We start from the raw sequence: 22220 nt of genomic DNA on the forward strand, positions 1-22220 counted from the left end.
TGAACTTTGCCAGTTACATAAAGTTTCTTGCAAATTTATGCAACTTACAGAATGGCACTGGCTTATGAAGGCTTGTTTCTGTGTGATGCCTGCTTTGAACTTCGTGGCACAGCCATAACAAGCAAGTAAGGGATGTGATGGCACTAGTATGAAGGAGGCTAGCGTCACTAACTGGTCTCAAATTTTGTGGACTTAAATATTTGTACATGTGGCTTAGAAATTTCACAGCAAGTCTGATGTTTTGTCAGTCTTCGGCATCTGTGAGAGCAGACATTTTCCTTTCTGTGTGAGTGTAAAATGTAGAACTCAGAGTGAAGGACTAATGATATTAAAGCCAGAAATCATAGGACTGGAAGGGACCTGGAGAGGTATCCTAGTCCAGTCCCCTGCACTCAAGGCAGAACTAAGTATTATCTAGACCATCCCTGACAGGTTTTTTTATAACCGCTCTTAAAAACCTCCAACGATGGAGATTCCACAGCCTAAACTGCACTTGCTGCAATTTAAGCCCATTGCTTGATGCTCAGAGGTTAAGGAGAACAATTTTTTCCCCTCCTCCTTATAACAACTTTGTATGTACTTGAAAACCGTTATTTCCCCCCTCAGTCTTCTCGTCTCCAGACTAACAAACCCAGTTTTTTCAGTCTTCTCTTATAGGTCATGATTTTTAGACCTTTAATCATCTTTGTTGCTCTCGTTTGGACTCTCTCCAGTTTGTCCACATCTTTCCTGAAATGTGGTGCCCAGAACTGGACACAATACTCAAGTTGAGGCCTAGTCAGCGTAGAGTAGAGCAGAAGAATTACTTCTTGTCTTGCTTACTGCACCCCTACTAATATATTGCAGAATGTTTGCTCTTTTTTTTTTTTTTTTTTTTTTTGGCCAACAGTGTTACTGACTCATATTTAGCTTGTGATCCACTGACCCCCACAATCCTTTCCACAGTACTCCTTCCTAGGCAGTCATTTCCCATTTTATATGGGTGCAACGGATTGTTCCTTCCTAAGTGGAGTACTTTGCATTTGTCCTTTATTGAATTTCATCCTGTTACGTCAAAATGTTTCTCCAGTTTGTCCAGATCGTTCTGAATTTTAATCCTATCCTCCGAAGCACTTGCAACATCCTCCAGCTTGGTATCGTCCACAAACTTTAAGTGTTCTCTATGCCATTATCTAAACAATTGATGAAGATATTGAACAGAACCGGACCCAGAACTGATCCATGCGGTACCCCACTCAATATGCCCTTCCAGCTTGACTGTGAACCACTGATAACTACTCTCATGGAACAGTTTTCCAACCAGTTATGCACCCACCTCATAGTAGCTCCATCTAGGTTGTATTTCCCTAGTTTGTTTCTGAGAAGGTCATGTGAGACAATATCAAAAGCCTTACTACTTTTCCACTGGACAGTCTTGCCTACATTTCAGACTTGATCTCCCCACTTCTGCCAATGTGGCCTTACTCTCCTGAGTAGAGCTTGCAAAATACAATCCAATAAACCTGCCACCTAACTCCTACAAAAGTAATTAGCCAAGCATTCACCCTGTTTCTTCTGTAGTCAGTTTCCTGTTTAACATTTACAGGGCTGCCTACCTTATCTAGATCCTCTGGACAAAATGCACCTCTAGTGCTAGTTCCAGTGGACTGCTGACATCCACAACACGCACACTGAAGTAGCTGAAGGGATTAAATCAGTGCTTATAGTAAGACTTTTTCACCTTTTTCCACTTTTTTCCGTTGACCTGTCTCCAGTATAGAATATTCCATGCCATATCCCAGAATACTGTGTTGAGAAAAATTATTTTTAAATTTCTGAATTACTGTATTAGTTTTATGCAGAAACTAGCTGGCTAACCTAATGATTCTGTGCCATTTGGATGCATGTAGATTTAAACACAACTAGAGAAGCCCTGAACTCCTTATTCGTCCTAGGAAGAAAAGACAAGGCATAACCTCTTGAAAACCAGTGCCAAGCATATCTGCTGCTGCTCACATCTACGTAATCCTTAGGTCCACCCTTGTTAAGGTGAAATATGTGACCTTTTTGCTTTTCCTTCCCTCCAGATTTACAGGAACGGATGGGCCAAGTGGTTTTGGATTCGAGTTGACGTTTCGACTAAAGAGAGAAACAGGGGAGTCAGCGCCACCTACATGGCCGGCAGAGTTAATGCAAGGCTTAGCCAGATACGTCTTCCAGTCAGGTACTGTAACATTAAACAATTGCTGCCTTGTTTTCTATCACTCTAACTGTGATGGGTTACGTGAATGTCAAAGTGCTGGATTTGAATCTTGTATTTATTCAATGAAATCTCTGCCATTTTAGTCTTGAGATCGGTCTTGTGTGAAAATGCTGTTTGGTCAAAATAAATGTGTTGCTTTCACCAGCCTATTGGTAGATCTCTGTGCTACTGTACAGGTGATCTAGGTTCCCCTTACCATAAGCTGCTTGAAGGTACAGAATGGTTAGGCCTTGATAGGAAAGGGAGTCTTTGGGATTACCTGTTAGTTACTCCTCTAGACAAATGAGGAGCTGCTCAGTGGTGGAAGAAGATGGCTGTGATATGAGGTCTTACAGAGGCAGGGGTTAAAGCTGAGACAAATGGAAATCCTCAGGGCTGTGTCAGTGATATAGAAGATCTCCTAGGAAATGTCAACTTTCCCATGTTGTACAATATAACTGAACTTAACGTAAAAGGTGGTTACAAGGAGGAGGGAGAAAAATTGTTCTCCTTAACCTCTGAGGATAGGACAAGAAGCAATGGGCTTAAATTGCAGCAAGGGCGGTTTAGGTTGACATTAGGAAAAACTTCCCAACTGTCGGAGTGGTTAAGCACTGGAATAAATTGCCTCGGGAGGTTGTAGAATCTCCATCATTGGAGATTTTTAAGAGTAGGTTAGACAAACACCTGTCAGGGATGGTCTAGATTAGCGGCTCTCAAACGGGGGGTCCATGGCCCCTGTGGAGCTGCAAGCAGGTTTCAGGAGGTCCGCCAAAATAAACTAGAAAGCAGGGCTGGCATCAGACTTACTGGTGCCCTGGGCAGAAAGCCAAAGCCCAACCAACTTAGCTTTGTGGGGACCCCTGTGGCATGGGGCCCCCCAGCAATTCCCTGTTTGCTGCCCCCTAATGCCGGCCCTGTCTTTTAATCTACTGGATATGAGAAAAACAGTTGTTGTGGCACAGGTGGGCCGTGGAGTTTTTATAGCACGTTGGGGAGGGGGTGTCGGGGGGGAGGCTCAGAAAAAAAGAAAAAGGTTGAGAACCCCTGATCTAGATAACTTAGTCCTGCTATGAGTGCAGGGGGCTGGACTAGATGACCTCTCGGGGTCCCTTCCAGTTCTACGAATGGCCTGTTGGGTAGACTATTAATTCACACTGTGTTTATACATGTGATTCTGAGGAGCGATTGTGCATATAGTGATTGCCTTTTTGATCCAGTTTGAGGGTTCTTCACTGTTAAAGTAGCTTCCTAAATCTGTGATTACAAAGCAGCTAAGCACGCACAGATTTGTAACTGTTTCTCTGCCAGTTAATAAATTGCTCAGTAACTTCTCTGATTCTGTGCTGTTTTTTCAGTCAGATGAGTGACTTTTAAATTGGAGGAGTCCAGAAAAAATATGATCACTGTCAACTCCATTGCTGCTGATCATGAGTGCAACACCCCTGCACTCAGTGGCAGTACTCACATGGTCGCTTTCTTTCAAATGCTGACTCAACAGAACAATCTACCCACAAATCACTTGTCATGATCTTAAGAATGTTGCTTGATGCCGGGTGGAATGAAGACATCTTCTCTAAATTTGGCTATTGAAGAGGTGTGCAGGCCCATTTTCACTGTTGTGCCATTGAAATTCCGGTCCAGTTGTTCTTATTTGAGATTTTTTGCCTTGGTTCCTCACAACTCCTAAAGCAGTTTTATTCCATGTGATTCCCATCAGCTGTCCCAGTTTCAGAGTCTGGGTCAGAGTACAAGATTCCCCACCTAAATCTGATATACGCAACTCTAAAGCATTTGCTGTCAGGGGATGCATTAATAAGACTAGCTTTTTTTTTCATGCATTTCTGAGATGTTTGCCTCTGACTTTGCAATTGCCTCTAATGTCTCACTTATCGACGCTAATATTATTTGGTCCAAGATTTAAGGCCATTTTTGCAGCATTTCAAATCCCTAAAACACTATAAGTTCTCATACCATGCTTATCAGTGTAGTGTCTGAGCGCTTCCACTTGTGCGTTAAGTCATGTGACTCATAGCCATCACTTGTTTGCTCTCATTCTCTCCTGAGGAGGAGTGTGCACAGTAGTGTTTTGACAGGATTTAAAAAAAATACTTAGTGGCCATGTAAACCATATTAATCAAAGAGACAAACTTCTGAATCTCTTCATGTTGCATTTCTTGGAGCAATCCGGTAATAGGAATTTCGTGTGGACAAAGTGACATTTTCTGTTTCTGTGCATTTCGCGTGAGCAGCAGACAGCTTGTGTACGTGTAATTGGTGGTAAGCCATTTAGAATAGATTCCCTACAAGAGGACTTTTCATGCTTTCTGCAAAATACATAACTCCATCTTTCAGACCTGAAACCATAAAACCAGCTTTCAGTATTCTCTGGAAAGAGCATTTATGTCTTCATAAATTTCTGTTTTTCATCTTTGCCATGTACTTCACATTTAATTGGTCCATGACATTCAGTATTATCCTGTGTTGATTCAGATTGATGCTGTCTTTATAGCCCTCATGACTTGTGTTCCAGACATGCTTCAAATGTTTTTAATAGACTGTGGGTCTTACTTTTTTTAATTGTCTATGTAAATCAAGGATTAACTTGCAAAGTAAACGGTCCCTCGTGGTAGCAGCTAAACTTGCAATTGTGAGGCTATAACTAAGCATTAGAGAGGCCATCCCTTTCCCAAAATAGAAGGAAGTTGTGTGTTGCTCAATGAGTAATCAAACTAGAGTTTATTTTGCTACAAAGCTTGTTCTGCAAAGTCTATCGCTTGCTTTTCTGGCGTAAATAACGGTCTCTGAATTACCTTACTGTAGCTGAAAAGCTCAGACCCATCTCTCTCAATCCTAGACATCAGGTCAGAGCGCTGTCAGACGCTTTGAAATGGATTTGGCATAGGGCATGTCAGTGGTAGATTTCTTCTTCTTCTTCCCACCAGTCTCCCCAGGCATTTCTTGTGTATCTAAATGCACCCACCCCTTCCCCTCTCAGCTCAGTCTCTTGCCCCTACACCTGATACAACTCCGTACTTTGCTCCACTCCCACTTGGTCCCACCAGCCACCTCCTCTGTGGGACTCCGAGGCGATATGATAATACAAATAATGATGACTGGCAGCTCAGAGCAGCTGTATCTTGTGTCGTTTAGCCTACCTCTAGCCTCCTCTGTGGTGCTTGGGGGGGAGCAGGAAACTGACACTAATGGTCCTTTTTTTTTTTTTCTGGGTAATGAGAATATTTTCAGCTTGTCTTGATCACTTTGCAAAGCTGAAATGGATAATTCTGCTTTGTCCTGCTTTTCTCCCTTCCTTGGTCTTGGGCAAAACTTTAATGCCATACACTGAATATTAAAACACTCATTTCAGAGTAGGTTTTTTCTCCTTGAAACACAATCTGCCCAAGGCACGTTATGGCACTAACAGCATTTTCTTTTATGCTCAAATGTTTCCTACTCAGAACTCTTTGCCCACCCAGTTGCATGGTGTGGCTGTCAAATGCCACTGCGATCAGCATGGGTAAGGACCTGGATATCAAATCAATAGTACTTTGTAAACCTATGGAGGTTTTAAATTTACAAATGACCTTTAAAGCATTTGCTGAACCAAAACAACTTGATTAATGCTCCGCCCTTCACTCTCTGAATAAGTAGAAAAGATAAAACTGGCCCAGGGTATGGATGGTGGTCTCAAAGCCACATCTGATAATGGGCTCCAAAGCTATTGGGCCAGTTAATGAATTAGGGCTCGTCTGCACTAGAGGGATGTAAATTTTAGTGCACACTAACTGGCCCTTGTGCATGCAGTCATGTTTCAGACCCACACTAGGGAACTTTGTGGACCCCAATAGGGTCCCCACGGGCCTGTTAGTGCACAACACGCTAGATCATACCTGTGAATAAAAGTCAGTTTTTTGTTGTTTTAGGTGTACTTTACCACATCCTATAGGGTGTGGGGGCATGGGATGATGTTATACCCTCACTGTTACTGAGTAGTTTCATATGAAGGAGAGAGGGGGCAAAATTCAACCAACTACTGTTTAAAATAGCATTACCACATTACCCATGATTCTAGAACGCCTATCACAGGTGGCACCTGTGCTCTCACCCGAGTCGCATTAGATTTTGTGATGAACACTTTTAAGCACACAAGTGTCGCACTTCTGTTTCTTTTACTTTTTCTGCATTGCTGCTTTACTTTAGACAATCTGTCTTCTGCACTGAATTTTAGAATTCTTCAAGCTTTGGCTTTTCTGTTCACTGTAACAAACACTTGATGCTTTGTGCTTTTGATTAAATAGCACTGGCTCCCCTGCTTCAACAAAACCAAGTCTGCAAATCTTAGTTCTATTTGTGGCTTTATCTGTTCTTGATTTTATCACTGTTTGACCATGACCACAAATTCCAACTCTGTTATTTTTAGTTTCAAAGTTTCTAGGATTTTTTGTTTTTGTTTTTTAAATGAAACTGTTCACCATTCAGTGACCTTAACTCATCATGGTTCATGGCTACATTGGGAATATCTCATGGTAGAACAGATTTATGCCTCAGTCCAAACTGAGGGGGAGTAGAGGAGGGAACACTGCTCCAATGGAAAATCTGTTCAAGGCCTTTTAGGTTTGTGGTTAACTTTATGCTGCAGTTATAAAATAGTTTACCAGTTTTGAAAGTGATTTTGTTTTTTAAATGAAACTATGCAATACCTTCATTCTCAAGTCAAGTCTAATTGTTTTCAATAATCTACCTAATTGCCACATGAAAGTAGTACTATATTCATGTAGCACAAAGATTAACCTATTGGGTATCTGAGAACTTGTACAGTTTCCATGTTTTTTGGCCTGAGAAAACCATTGATAGTCCTACAGCACGCAAGCAGTTGGATTTTGGAAAGATTTGCCAGTAAATGGTACATCCATAAACACAACATAAAAACAGCAAGGGAGAGCATGCATTATACTAGTTGTCTGTGAAGTTTATAACAATGAATGTTTGTCAGTTTCTTAAATCAAACGGACTTCAAAAATATTAGCAGCAAATCAGGTTTTTAAAAGGGAGACCTCTATGGATTAAGCACACTTAAACTTTCCCTGTGGTTTTCCTACTTGCAAATTGTTTGAAAGTTGATATCTGTAAATGACAGTTTTAAAATAATTATTTTAAATATTGAACACTAGTATTTAAGACTTATGATGTATCTAGTCATTCATATGATGGACAAAGTATGCCTCTTTGTACAAGCTCTTTGTTGCAATAAACACTAGGTTGTAAGCTGCTTGGGACAGGGACTGTCTTTTCTGTGTTTGTACAACGGCTAGCACTTTGCAGTCCTGGCCCATGCATGGGGCTCCTAGGCTGAAATAAGTGATGATAAAAAGGAGGACTTTGATTAAGTAGGGCAGCCTGTGCTCCTGTGCTAAAACTTAATGTGGATTTTGGTTGTTACTTTACCTCATGGAGGGAAGTTGCTTTTATAAGTAGAGCTCAAGTCTCTTAAGACTTAGATTATTGTTGTCACTGAATTATTCTTTGATATGTATTAAACTGTTACATTTCTTAAAATTTACTACATAGAATTGATTCTACCAATACCAATCACACATGTCAATAACAGTGTCATCCGGACTACCACAAAAATTAATACAAAGGAATTCAGATTCAGAAAACCCTATCCTATTGACATGTCTTGGCCCTTGTTTCTAGTGATCAATGAGAATTTCATCTTTTTTTAGTGTTTTGTTTTTTGTTTTTTTTAAAGATTAAGAAATAATTTATTAGATTCTACTTTTCCAAAGTTACTGTAGGAAAGAATTTCACAGCTTTGAGTGGCTAAGAGCTGCCAGTAACAAATGTTGCGATGTGAGGAACTGACGGTTAGAGCTTCCATGGCACTTACCTGCCTGGCAGAACATGCTTCCTACTAGCAAGGTGGAGAATTTTGCTTCTGTGCATGTAACTGATTTAAGAAGTTATCACTGTTGTTTGGATCTGAATAGAGTGACTATTTAGGCATAATGTAAGGTGCTCTTTTTCCCCCAGAGGTGCAGAACTCCTACAACTGTGTTAAAGTCAATGGGAGCTGTCTCAGCATCTCTTTAAAAACAACAAATACAACTAAAATGAGGATTGCCCAAATTCATCTTCATCCCAATTCCAATGAGTAGTAACATCACTTGACTATCTCAACCTGCTTTATGGTGGGCATGTTAATTTTTACTGTTGAAAGAGACTCATTTAGATTAAGTAATTTGATTAAGGTCATACAACCTAAAGCAGTCAGACTTCATAAGATCTTGGCTCCTAGATCCTGCTCTAATCACGAGACACTTTCCCTCATAGTCACTAGTATCTACAAGTCTATGCTCTGTCCGAATGACTGGGTCCTTACATGCATGTTTTTAAATGCTCTTTTATGCAGGCACGTTCTTCTGTAAAATGGTGCTTCCCTGAATACAAATGAGTTTTGTCTAGCTTTTATAAAATGTTGCTTATTTCCTCCCAGTAGGATGAATAAAGCCAAAGAGTTGCCTAATTATTCATATTATTTTTCTGACTCTTTTTTTTTTTTTTTTTTTTTTTTTTTTTTTAAGGCATATATAAACCCCAGACTCATTTATCATTTTTTACTGGTTGCTATGGTTCTGAAACATATATTCAGTTTCCAGTGTAGAACTGGCCCTGGCTTCCCTGCAGTATTTCAGAATTTTAGATTAGAAATGGAGGGGATTAGCTGTGTTTCAACTCCACAAAAGAATAAATCTACTTATAAATTTTGTTTTAACAAACCAGTTATGCAGTTAACTTTGCTGCACATAAACATTGGAATTTCTACACAGTGAAGTTCTTATAAAATATACTGTGGGCCAGTTGTTTGCCTTAGGTGAGTAGCGTTCAGCCGTGTAAGTAGACTGCACGGTTCAGTTCTGTGAAGGGGTGTGGAAACATAAGTTAAAGTCCCTGTTTCCAATTTAGCCCAAGTTGGTCATGGCCAAAACCGATCAAGGAGCGTGTGCAGGAGTTTAAATTTGACTGCTTTTGGAGGGGCATGGTAAACAAACACACACACACACACTATACACATTAAACCATATCAACACTCGCACATACATCACATCATATGCATAGAAGCAAACAGCAGTACACTCACCATTTCAACGAAAAGCCATGGGCCGTGGAGCCACCTCAACAAATGTATCCACAAGGACTTGGCTGCGTCGGGGAGAGCGAGAGAGCTAGTTCTGTGCCCCTGCTGACTATTGGGTGGGGAGTGGGGGCTTGAGCCCCTGCACAGGCTGCCCTACTGATAGCTATGTAGTGGTCCATGTGAAATCATTTGGGTCAAAGCCCAGTTCCTGTTAGAGGGATCATTTTACATCTCTCCTCTCTCCCCCCCCCCCCCAAAAAACAAAAAAAAAACCCTGTATTGACATCGTTGTTGAGACTCTCAGAAGAGATGGCCAAACACTGATTGTATGCAGATAGAACTACCCTGTCGCTCCCTGCATATATGAGACTAGGCTTGTGTGGTAGTATAGGGGGAAGCTTGTGCTAATGTTGCCAGTGATCTAGAATAGAGCATTTCTGCCTCCAGAGTTGTCAAGCAGACAGACAGCGTTAAAAAGACTAAAGAAAAATTATTTGGCTATATGTAGAATGATTCTGAGTCTAAATTTTGTAGGGATGGATATGTGCACTCTCTTGAAATAAACGATTCCAAGAGTTACATACACAATACAGTTACGCTATGTCTGTGCTAAGCTTTTTCTCTTAATTTCCCACTGGTTCAACTACCCATGAAGCTCCAGGGATGAAAAGACTGCCTGTTGGCATTTTAACTAATCATCTAACCCTGCTCGAAGTAGTCTAGATGAGATGGTGATCAAAACACCACAGGCTTAGCTATGTTAATATCCCCACCAGCGGAGCTGGCCCTGCCGTAGTAATGGTGGGGAAACTAAGAACGTTGAGAGTAGGTAAAGCCTTAGGGTGTCTATTTGGGTCCCAGGATTCAGTTCTGCATATTTTTATTTATTTATTTATTTATTTATTTTTTACAGAGATCCGAGTTGGGGAGGGGGCTAAACACCTATCTGCTTCCCTGATATAATTACTGTAGGACTCTCATGAAGCCTTATTACTGTTGCGTTTAGACTTTGATATCAAACATTTTTCTCTAATGTTTTGACATTGTGAATTTTCTGGGAAGAGCGCACCGAAGGGGGCTTTAATACAGCTCTGCTTTTTTTATTTATTTATTTATTTTCCCCTCCCCTCTCCCCATGCAATTGTAGTCTTCTAGCCTTTTTTGGTCTCACTGTCCATGAAGAGGAGGCAGATAAGAAGGTGCAATGGCAGTGACAACTGTCAGATTTCCTTCCTAGTTTGTGAACTCTTCAAGGTAAGGACTGTTTCTTTGTGCGGCCAGCACATAGCACATTCTGGGCACTACCATAATACAGGTAATCGTAACAGTCATGCATGGAACAGCAAATACATTATCAGGGACTGCTTCTGAGTTATCTCTAGATATGATATATGAAACAATTCACTCTCTGAAGACCTCGCAATCTGTAATTATCATCTGACCACCCCGGGCGGTAAAGAAACGCCGCTCCCCTATTTTGCAGATGGGGTACTGAGGCAAAGAGACACTGAGACCCCTTTGACAAATTGCTTAGACTGTGGTGGAGCTGAGACTTAGAACCCAGGCCCCACAAGTCCTAGGTTAGCGCCCTAGCCGCTGGGCCATCCTTCTTGTTTCATTTAGCATGACTAGTTTGCAGCAGCATATTGATTTTGATGATACATCTCAAAGACTTTAGTCAGAAGCTAATCAGGAAATCACAAACAAGTATAGATTTAAACACTGTATAAGATTACACAGAGAATGTTGCTTCACAGAATTTTGCAGTTCATGCCACTTTTGCTATTCCTGAGAACATAAATGCAATTAAACCAGTGGTCCCCGAACTTTTCAGGCTCATGTGCCTCCTTACCCCTGTCCACACCGTGCCGGGAGTGGGGCCATGGCTCGTGGGGTGTGGGGGGACAGGACACGGACAGGAGTAAGGGGGACGAGGCTGGGGCCACAGCTGGGGGTGGGCCTGGGCCGGGAACAGAGCCATGGCCTAGGCTGGAGGTGGGGCTGGGACCAGGCCAGGGAAAGGTGCGGAGCTGTGGCTGGGCCACGATCTGGGGCTGAGGCTGGGGACTGAGTTGGGGGCAGGGCCAGAGCAGAGCTGGGAGCGGAGCGCCCGGGCCCTGCTGTGCCCCGTGCCCCCCCCCCCGCCCAAACACTCCTCTGTGCCCCCCTAGGGGGGGTATGCCCCACAGTTTAGGGACCTCTGAATTAAACTATCAAGGATTTTGGATTGTTAAGTTCATTTTCTGCTGCACAGCTTCCCTCATTCATAGTAAGTGGGTAATGCCTGTCACCCGGGGGGCACCAGTCTTGTTGCTTGAAGCTCCAGGACTCTAAACCCACCCGTCAGCTCAGAAAACCAGAAGTTCTACCTCCATTGGTAGAACAAGTTGGCAGTTCAACTTCTCTCGGCCACTTGGTTTTATAGTTTTAACTTTTATTTGTTTTTGTGCAGTAGCAAGGTCCTTTCAACTTCTGGCTCTGCTCCTCCCGTTCTCAGCTGAGGAATCAGCTGAGCATTGAAGCTCTGACCCTCTGGGTCCTCCACTATCGCACCTCTCTAGGGGGTTCCCTCTGCCTCAGCAGTAGAGAAGCCCTGCAGGCATAAAGCCAAGTCCAAGAGGCAGAAGGAGCAGCTTTTCAGGGGCATTATTGAGTGAGTTGTGCATTGTTGCCACAAGCTACCGACCTTCGTTCTGCCAATACCTGGGGCTTTGAGTTGAACTGGTGTGTTGAGGCTTTGCCAGCCACTCAAATCCAGGGGAAGGATTGAGTAGGAGTATAAGGGTTCCCAAGCAGATGAGAACTGCTCACAGCCTGCTTGGGGTAAATGTAGCAAACTCCAAAAGCCACAGGTCCAAAAAAAAGCAAGTACTTCCTACCCTTCTTAAGGGTGTAGAATAGATCGTATGGTTAATGAGTGAGCTGTGTAAAAACAGGGTTTAAACTAGGGCTGTCAAGTGATTATTGTTTAATCGCGCGATTAATTTTTCTAATAGACTATTTATTTAAATATTTTTGGGTGTTTTCTACATTTTCAGATATATTGATTTCAGTTACAACACAGAATAGGGGGAGGGATAGCTCAGTGGTTTGAGCATTGGCCTGCTAAACCTAGGGTTGTGAGTTCAATCCTTGAGGGGGCCACTTAGGGATCTGGGGCAAAATCAGTACTTGGTCTTGCTAGTGAAGGCAGGGGGCTGGACTGCGAAGTTGGGGGTGCAGGGCCCTCTGGCTTCCCCAGGAGCCCTGCCTGTGCGGACTTGCTGTGGGAAGCGCACGGTGTGAGAAGGGGTGACTGCTCTGAGGTCAGGCCCAGGAAGGTTGAAGCTGTGTAAGCTTCTTGCCCTGGAGACAGTATGCTCACAGAGAGGAGGCATGCTTCCCCCAGAGTCCTGACTGGTTTCGTATGGAGTAGTTCCAGAGCATTGGCCGGTGACTCCGTGACACCAGGAAACTGAGGGACTGAGCAAATGGTGGCAGCAGCAGCTCTGAAAAACTGCTCGTCTGCATTGACACCCTTCATCCATCCTCATGCAGCTGATGAAGTGGGCTGTAGCCCACGAAAGCGTATGCTCAAATAAATTTGTTAGTCTCTAAGGTGCCACAAGTACTCCTCGTTCTTTTTGCTCATCCAGAGAGAAACTGCAGTAGTTTGTGTTCTGAGGTTGTAACCACAGAGTTAATGAAAACTGGACTTTTCTGCTTTCTTTTGTAATAGGGGCTTGTGGACATAATTTTAGGACACTTGGGACAGACTCTCAAAGGATATTTTGTGGTCAGGTTAATCATTTTTACATATCAACCAGATTAACAGGAAAAAATTAGATCTCACTGACACATCTACTAACTTCTTGCATTTCCTCTTACGCTTGCACCTTTGTTTATAGTTTCTCGTTCCTGGTAACTTCAGGTTCTTATGCACAAGCCTAATGGCAGAACATTGCTGCACAGAATTGTTTAAATCTGTTTTCATTTAACCTTTATAATTGCATGGAAACATCTTTATTGAGTTTAACAACGAGCAAAATCCTAAATCTGCTTGATTACTCTTCAAGGGAGGCTCCAGAATTATTTCTTTCGATTTCTACAGTGATGAACCTTCACCGTGTGCCATTTTAAAAACATTGCTGACCAAAAGTTAGAAAATTTTATAATCCCAAATATGTAGACATTTTTATGAAAGAATTTGGTGTGAAGACCGCTACACTCTGGTTTGATAGTAGAGCTGGTTAAAAAATGTTTGTTTTTTCCCTTGGAAGATTTCAATTTTTCTGTGGAAACTTGAAATCACAAACATTTTGGCCAAAACCAGAAATATTTATTTTTTTGGAAAGGCTGCTGTGATGCCTTGTAAGAGTTGTAATTTGTGTGTGTCAGGCTCATGTTCCCCTGCAGCCCCTGGTTGCACTATAGCTCCCATGATGCACCATGGTTTCCCCTCTTAGAAAGGGGAGTCGGTATATAGTGGGAGTGTCTTGCCATGGTGCATCATGGAAGATGTTCTCGATCTGGGAAGCCTGACACACGGTGGAGAGTAGGGACATTTGGTAACCAAACTACAGCTCCCATGATGTGCCAGGGAAGCATTTCCAAACCAAAATTCTTTGGATTTTGGATCAAAATATTTTATTTTAATTGAAAACCTAATTTTGTTAACCAGCCCTAGTTGAGTCACTTACACTTCCTGTCTCATGCTCAGTTTGTGTGTGTTCTTCCCTGGATCTGTAACAGCAAAGCTGAAACTGAAGAGGCAGGAGTGTGCAAAGGGAACAGAAGTGGGCTGAACATGTTTGGCGCTGCTCCTGGGGGCTCTCAGGCGTTTCTTAATGTTAATAAGGGAGCAGAACGACATGAACATAAGAACGGCCATACTGGGTCAGACCAAAGGTCCATCCAGCCCAGTATCCTGTCTTCCGACAGTGACCAATGCCAGGTGCCCCAGAGGGAGTGAACCTAACAGGTAATGATCAAGTGATCTCTGTCCTTCGCCACCCTCTGACAAACAGAGGCTAGGGACACCATTCCTTACCCATCCTGGCTAATGGCCATTAATGGACTTAACCTCCATGAATTTTATCCAGTTCTCTTTTAAACCCTGTTAGTCCTAGCCTTCACAACCTCCTCAGGCAAGGAGTTCCACAAATTGACTGTGCCCTGTGTGAAGAAGAACTTCCTTTTATTTGTTTTAAACCTGCTGCCCATTAATTTATTTTGGTGGCCCCTAGTTCTTATATTATGGGAACAAGTAAATAACTTTTCCTTATTCACTTTCTCCACATCACTCATGATTTTATATACCTCTATAATATCCCCCCTTAGTCTCCTCTTTTCCAAGCTGAAAAGTCCTAGCCTCTTTAATCTCTCCTCATATGGGACCCATTCCAAATCCCGAATCATTTTAGTTGCCCTTCTCTGAACCTTTTCTAATGCCGATATATCTTTTTTGAGATGAGGAGACCACATCTGTACGCAGTATTCGAGATGTGGGCATACCATGGATTTATATAAGGGTAATAAGATATTCTCCGTCTTATGCACTATCACCTTTTAAATTAATCCCTACATCCTGTTTGCTTTTTTGACTGCCGCTGCACACTGCATGGACGTCTTCAGAGAACTATCCACAATGACTCCAAGGTCTTTTTCCTGATTAGTTGTAGCTAAATTAGCCCCCATCATATTGTATGTATAGTTGGGGTTATTTTTCCCAATGTGCATTACTTTACATTTATCCACATTAAATTTCATTTGCCATTTTGTTGCCCAATCACTTAGTTTTGTGAGATCTTTTTGAAGTTCTTCACAGTCTGCTTTGGTCTTAACTATCTTGAGCAGTTTAGTATCATCTGCAAACTTTGCCACCTCACTTTTTACCCCTTTCTCCAGATCATTTATGAATACGTTGAATAGGATGGGTCCTAGGACTGACCCTTGGGGAACACCACTAGTTACCCCTCTCCATTCTGAAAATTTACCATTTATTCCTATCCTTTGTTCCCTGTCTTTTAACCAGTTCTCAATCCATGAAAGGATCTTCCCTCTTATCCCATGACCACTTAATTTAAGTAAGAGCCTTTGGTGAGGAATCTTATTAAAGGCTTTCTGGAAATCTAAGTACACTATGTCCACTGGATCCCCCTTGTCCACATGTTTGTTGACCCCTTCAAAGAACTCTAATAGATTAGTAAGACATGATTTCCCTTTACAGAAACCATGTTGACTTTTGCCCAACAAGCTATGTTCTTCTATGTGTCTGTCAATTTTATTCTTTGATTGTTTCAACTAATTTGCCCGGTACTGACGTTAGATTTACCGGTCTGTAATTGCTGGGATCACCTCTAGAGCCCTTTTTAAATATTGGCGTTACATTCGCTATCTTCCAGTCATTGGGTACAGAAGCTGATTTAAAGGACGGGTTACAAACCATAGTTAGTAGTTCCGCAATTTCACATTTGAGTTCTTTCAGAACTCTTGGGTGAATGCCATCTGGTCCCGGTGACTTGTTACTGTTTAGTTTATCAATTAATTCTAAAACCTCCTCTAGTGACACTTCAATCTCTGACAATTCCTCAGCTTTGTCACCTACAAAGGCTGGCTCAGGTTTGGGAATCTCCCTAACATCCTCAGCCATGAAGACTGAAGCCAAGAATTCAGTTTCTCCGCAATGACTTTATCGTCTTTAAGTGCTCCTTTTGTATCTCGATCGTCCAGGGGTCCCACTGGTTGTTTAGCAGGCTTCCTGCTTCTGATTTTACTGATGTATTTTGTTATTACCTTTTGAGTTTTTGGCTAGCTGTTTTTCAAACTCCTTTTTGGCTTTTCTTATTACATTTTTACACTTAATTTGGCAGTGTTTATGCTCCTTTCTATTTACCTCACTAGGATTTGACTTCCACTTTTTAAAAGATGCCTTTTTATCTCCCACTGCTTCTTTTACATGGCTGTTAAGCCACAGTGGCTCTTTTTTAGTTCTTTTACTGCGTTTTTTAATTGGGGGTATACATTTAAATTGGGCCTCTATTATGGTGTCTTTGAAAAGTGTCCATGCAGCTTACTTTATAACTCGCTTTATAATTTTCAGCATTGGATATCCTAGATCAGAAAAAAGGTGAATGTTCCTTCAGACCTAAGTTGCAGACATAAGAGAGACTGATCCATGTGATCCAAAGAATCTATTTAAAAAAATTAGAAAAAAAATGTAAACTTGAACAGTCATTGTCTTTTTTTTTTTTAAAGGGGATTCATGTGGGATTACCCTTTTTTCTCCCACCCCAGCTGAGGCGGTTTAGTCATTGCGTCTTAATTAGTACATTAAAATACTGTCCTTTTAGGGGTAACTTTAAAACATGTTCCATTCTTTCTCCAAATAGTGCAGATGCAAAATGCCTGCAGCTCCACAGCTGGTCAGTGGGTGCGAGGTCCAGTGTTAGGTAAAGTGGTACATAAAAAGTGACAGCATTACCACAGTATATTGCCTTGTTAACTGTACAATGCACAGCTGTTTTCTGTAGGCTCACCTGTGGGAAATCCTATGGATCTGCTGTAGTGCTGGTGCACTGCAGGACACCTAGCCAAATAGGCATGACTAGCACTGCCTGAGAGTGGGGAGCCAAGTGCTGTCTGAGTCTGAGCCTTAGTAGGGCTCCTATTAACTGCTGCCATGCCAGATGCCTCGCTTTCTGTCCATGGAAAGGAGAGGGGATGGTGTCCTGCCAACCCCTTTCACCTGGTTATTTTAGGGAGCGGTGTGTGATGAGAGAATATCCCCAAGCCCAGATGGTAGGAAGCAAAGGACACTTGAGCAGATAAACTCAGAGGCGCCTGTAGGAGTAAGGCTGAGTGGCTTTTGAGGCTGGGGGTAGAAGACAGAGCATGGAGGTGGTGGTTGGGAACAGGGCAGGAGGTGAAGGAAGGTTAGTGGGCCGATGCTGTTGAGTTCATATAAAGTGCTCTTGCAGTCGTCTCAGCTGAGACTTGAGGGTTTCAGTCAGGGCCGGCTCCAGGCACCAGCAGAGGAAGCACGTGCCTAGGGCAGCACATGCTAAGGGGCGGCATTCCGTCCATTCTTGGGGCGGCACGGTCTGGGCAGCTTGTTGTTTTTTTGCTTGGGGCGGCAAAAATGGTAGAGCCGGCCCCGGTTTCAGTGTCTCACTGGGTTTGCAGCCCCAAGCTGTCACAATAATAGCCAACATGTATGTGAGTGAGTGAAGTCCACAGCTTCCACTGTGTCAATCCAACTTTGATGGCACGCTAAATTCAGTGGCTCTGGTAGGGACGTTGCAGTGTTCCAATCAGCAGACGTTTGGTATTCCTGTAATAGTCGTTGAGTTTCTGGTTTCTAGCCTAGCCACGGGTTCTGTTCCTGGCTCTGTCACACTTGCTCTGAGATCTCAGGCAAGCCATTACCCTTCTCAGTGCCTCAGTTTCCTCATCTGTAAAACGGGGTAATGCTTTCTTCCCTCACATGGGTGTTGTGAGAATAAATCCAGAAATGAGAGATGCTCAGATGCTACAGCGATGTAGGATTGTAAAAGCACCTAGATAGACCATGCATGGAAAGGAGGAAGAAAACACAAGCCAGGGAAAGAGGAACAGGGTTGGAGGAAGAAGGAAAAATGAACAAACCAGCAAAGAGACCAAGGTGCCTAACAAAGAAATAAATGATCTGACAGGCAGGAGAAGGGGTAAAGGAGGCACAGAGGCAAAGACAATTACTTTTAATATATTTAGGAAATGATTACAATTCTACAGTAGAATAGATGTGAATGCTAGAATATATTAGCTGCACTCTTATCACTGCTATTCCAGGAATGTGTAAGTTGTCGTATTATCTAGAGCTTACTCTGCACTAGAAAAACTAGTATCTTTAATTGTCTACCCATGGAAGCTATAATATAAATCAGCCTCGGTCGCTTTCCCGTGTTGCCTCATCCTACTCTGAGTAGAATTGAATGACAGTTTTTAATGCTGAGGGAAAGCCTGAATCCTCCTTCTGCTGGTAGAGTATTACAGGCCCCACCCCTTATCTTGAGCCTGCTGTCAGGGCGAACTGGATGATCAGCGAGGTCTTTATAATCTTTAACTTGTATGAATTGGTTGGACTCTATTGAAAGGCTCATTAAACATAGTTTGGATGTAAAAACAGACTGGACTTTTGAAGTCATTAAGCTTGAGCTGTGCAATAAAGAACTTTTTTTTTTTTTTTTTTTTAGTTGACCAGCAGGTTGAAAATACAAGATCAGTCACTGTTCTGTCCTTAGGAACTCAGTTTTCAAACCACAAAGGCCCAGCAGTACTTATGGTACTGCTGATCTGTTTTTTTCACACATTTTTCTTAGAGAACCTTCTGTCTAGGCCCCCTTCTTTCTAAGAGCCCAATTTGAATCCCTGCAGCGGAGGCATTGTTTAATTGTGCTCCTGGGATTTAATTCTTCCTAAGGCATCTTGTCTACGGTGCATGTCTTTGGCGGGCAGCACAATGTGACGTATTCTGCAGTTTTGTACCACTTTATATTCCCTAAGCTATGGCAGTTCCCTACTGTTTCCATTTTCCAGACAGAAGGTAAGTGAGTGCAAAACCAAACTGCAGAAGAGAAACACTGGAGGGAGAGCTCTCATTATTTTTTACGTAATGCACATACATCATGTTTTTTAAATTCTATTAATTCGTTGTGGGAGCTGTTCCCAAAATACATTCAACTCAAGCTGAAAATGGAATTATAGACCAATGCTGCCAACAAACACTGCAGATGACATCATTGTTGCTTTCCCTCTTACCAGTCCATCTGTTAAATGCTAGACAGCCTCGTATACATTGTACCATCATTAGGGTTAATTTCATCATCCCTAAATTATTTTAAATTAGTGTGGCCATCAGATGGACTTGAAAGAGATTTTATTCTTTATACTACAGTTTTATTTACCTTTGAGTAACAATTTGCTATGACTGTGTTTGCTGAACTGTTTTAGAGTTAATTTTAGGTGTCTAGTTCATATATCAGGTGTGGTCATAAGTTTATCCTTAATCTATTAGTGAGCATACTTGGAAATACAGTGCGGGTTTTGTTTTGTTTTTAAATTATAGCTAACATATTACAGAGTTGCGCCTTTCATCTGTACTTAATGTTTCCCAAATGGTGCTAGCTGTTCAAAACGGCAAATCGCTTCTGAAAATCTACAATAAATCTAATTTATAGATGAAGAACTGCCACATTTAAAAAACAAACCAAAACTGAATATTAAAACCATGCTCAAGAAAAGCCACTTATGTGGAGATAAATTACACATACTGGGTGGTAGTGGTGGTGAGATCAATGTGAAAAATTCCTTTATTTCTGCAACTATATGATAAACTGCATTTAATTTAAAGTTTTGGCTGCGTCACCTGCATTCTGCTCTCATGCATCGGGGATCCATTTAACATTCCACAATGTCTTAGCCTCAGACTACTTAAAATCTTGCCACAATACTTCCTCCTCCACACTCCCTAAAGATGGACTTTCTCCCAAAGTGACATTGGCTTCAGGTGCCTGACTAGTCCCCACTGAAATGTCCCAACTCAGAACTAGAAACATGTTTTGTTTTGTTTCTCCCCCCCCCCCCCCCACTTTGGAGAGATGATTCCAGACTTTCCTGAGATACAGACAGTGTTTATCTGGCCCCTGGGAGGAATGTGGTAATCTTGTAACCATCGCTACCACACCCCATCACATATATTTATTATAAATGTCTTGTACCCAGACTAAGACAACAAAGAAATGGAGGATGCTAAACTCTAACTAAGTAATATTAGATCTAGAGATCAAAATATAAAAGACAAATTTATCATTGGCCTGTGTTGCTGAAAATTCAAAGATTTTCAGGACCTGACGAGCAATCATGTTCTGTGCAACTCAACAGCAGTCTCTATGAGACTCTAAGTGCAGTTTGATTATTTTCAAAAAAGTCCATCCATCACAACTATGACCAAGACCCTAAACAGAGTTTGAAAATGGAAAGTAGAAGGAGAATAGATGATCCTTAACCCTGTTAAGTACATGGAGAAACGACTCACTGCCTGTAGAAAAGGGGTGGGAATGTTTTTGCCCTTCAACCAACTTCCATCAATTTTGAATAAAAGCAAAGAGTGACTAATTGAGCAACACCTATTCACCAGAACTGTGCATAGGACTTTCTAGACTAATGAAAGATACACTGTCCTGCAGAATTTAGTCTAAATTTAGAATAAGCATGATGAGAGAGACCAGCGGAAGGGGGAAAGGAGGCTAAAGGGCAGTGTAAGATTGTGCAGTTGGGTGACTGGATGGCACCTTGATGTCTCTGGTTTTTATACACTTTGTTTGTAGTTTTAAAGTTAAATTAACTTGAACTTTCTCCATTCCTCTCATGTCTTTGTGAAACATGCCCATGGTGAATGAAGGATATGAGCGCAGGAGACTAGTAGAGATTAGGCAGTAGTGATACTGAGGGGCATGCAGGTGTGGGGGTGTAACAGGGCATATCAGACCCACATTGGTGCAGCAGGGGTTAACCCTTCTCTCTTGGCCAAGGAGGCCACGCCCCCTCGGCTCTGCTGGGCATGCTCCAGCTGGAGACTGGATATAAAAGGCAGCAGAGCAGCTCCGTCTGGGCTGACCACTGGTGAGGAAGGAGGTGCGCTGCTGACTCCTTGGGGAGGAACATCTGCACTCCAGGACGCGGAGGCCAGCCAGCCAGAGACAGACCCTGACTACAGGCTCGGGACACCGTAGAGAGGGGAGAGACTGTGGAGACCCAGAGGTGGCAAACTGCAAAGAATCGGGTAGAAAGCAACCCAGGGAAACTGTGAGGAAGCGGTTGTAGAACCGGAGACAGGCTCTGCGAGTTTCGGTAGGATTCCCTGCAAGCTGGTGGTGCGCAATCCCGCCACCGACAGGGCCATGGGTTGGGACCCGGTGGAGAGGGTAGGTCCGGGTCCCCCTATTCTGGTCACTGCCCATCCCGGGGTGGTGGCCCAGCTCCCTTACACTATTGACTTTGGCCACTGGGCCGCACTGCTCTGAGTGCAAGGGCCAGGCGACGAACTAAGGCCAAAGGGCCATGCAGCCTGAGACCGGGGGCAGCCCTACAGCCTGAACTCTGGGCTATAATGCACCTCTCCCCCACCCCCAGAGAGTGACGGGGTGTATCAGCCCCGCAACAAGGGGCTGTCGTTGAGGAACAATAAAATGCAGAATGTGACATTTCTGTTTTGTATCTGATAAGCAGTAGCTTTGACCATAAAAGTTATTGCAGTGAGAAATGTTCAGGTAGCGGACAAACATTTGACTTGCTTCAAAGCACCAGCTTCTTAAAAGAACTACGTTATAAACTATCCCAGCAGCTTTTCCAAGATCTAACTGCCAATTACACTTGTGTAAAGGGAACTTTTCAGTCTCCTTGAAATAGTATCACCTGATGACAAGCAGTACTACAAGGCTGGCATTATTAAATTGACTTGGCAGGAGGGAGTTACTGATTTGAATGCAATTGACAGCTCAACTAATTGCAATGAGAGATTTTGTATATCCTTAGTGCCTAGCTGCTAATCATGTTGCAGCTCTCAATCTAAAACTCCCAAGAGGAGGTGGCTGAGAAAAGATTGAGACGAAGGGCAGGGTAGAAATCTATTTCCCTGGATTGAAACTTTCTCTGTGTAAAGCACCACACTTCTTTGTTCTAAAGCTTTTTGTTAGATTAGACTGACAAGTTTTCTATTCACTTGTTTTGCACCAGCTGAGTTTGCTCTCCTTTTGTACTTACTTTATGTGAATATTCTAGTGAAAAAGGTTTACTAGCCGGAGTGTTTGTGGAAATGGCAGTTTTTTTAAGCAGATCCTG

General features: G+C 42.5%; 1 protein-coding gene across 1 annotated transcript in view; it reads left to right on the forward strand.

Moving 5' to 3' along the window:
• Positions 1–22220, forward strand: part of SUFU (SUFU negative regulator of hedgehog signaling) — a 110407-nt gene that overhangs the window by 33034 nt on the left and 55153 nt on the right. The window contains exon 3 of the mRNA XM_065408109.1: positions 2067–2203. Within this exon, the coding sequence (XP_065264181.1) occupies positions 2067–2203 (137 nt within the window). The remainder of the gene's footprint in view (positions 1–2066; positions 2204–22220) is intronic.

This window comes from Emys orbicularis, chromosome 7 (assembly GCF_028017835.1).
Source record: "Emys orbicularis isolate rEmyOrb1 chromosome 7, rEmyOrb1.hap1, whole genome shotgun sequence".
Taxonomy (NCBI): Eukaryota; Metazoa; Chordata; order Testudines; family Emydidae; genus Emys; species Emys orbicularis.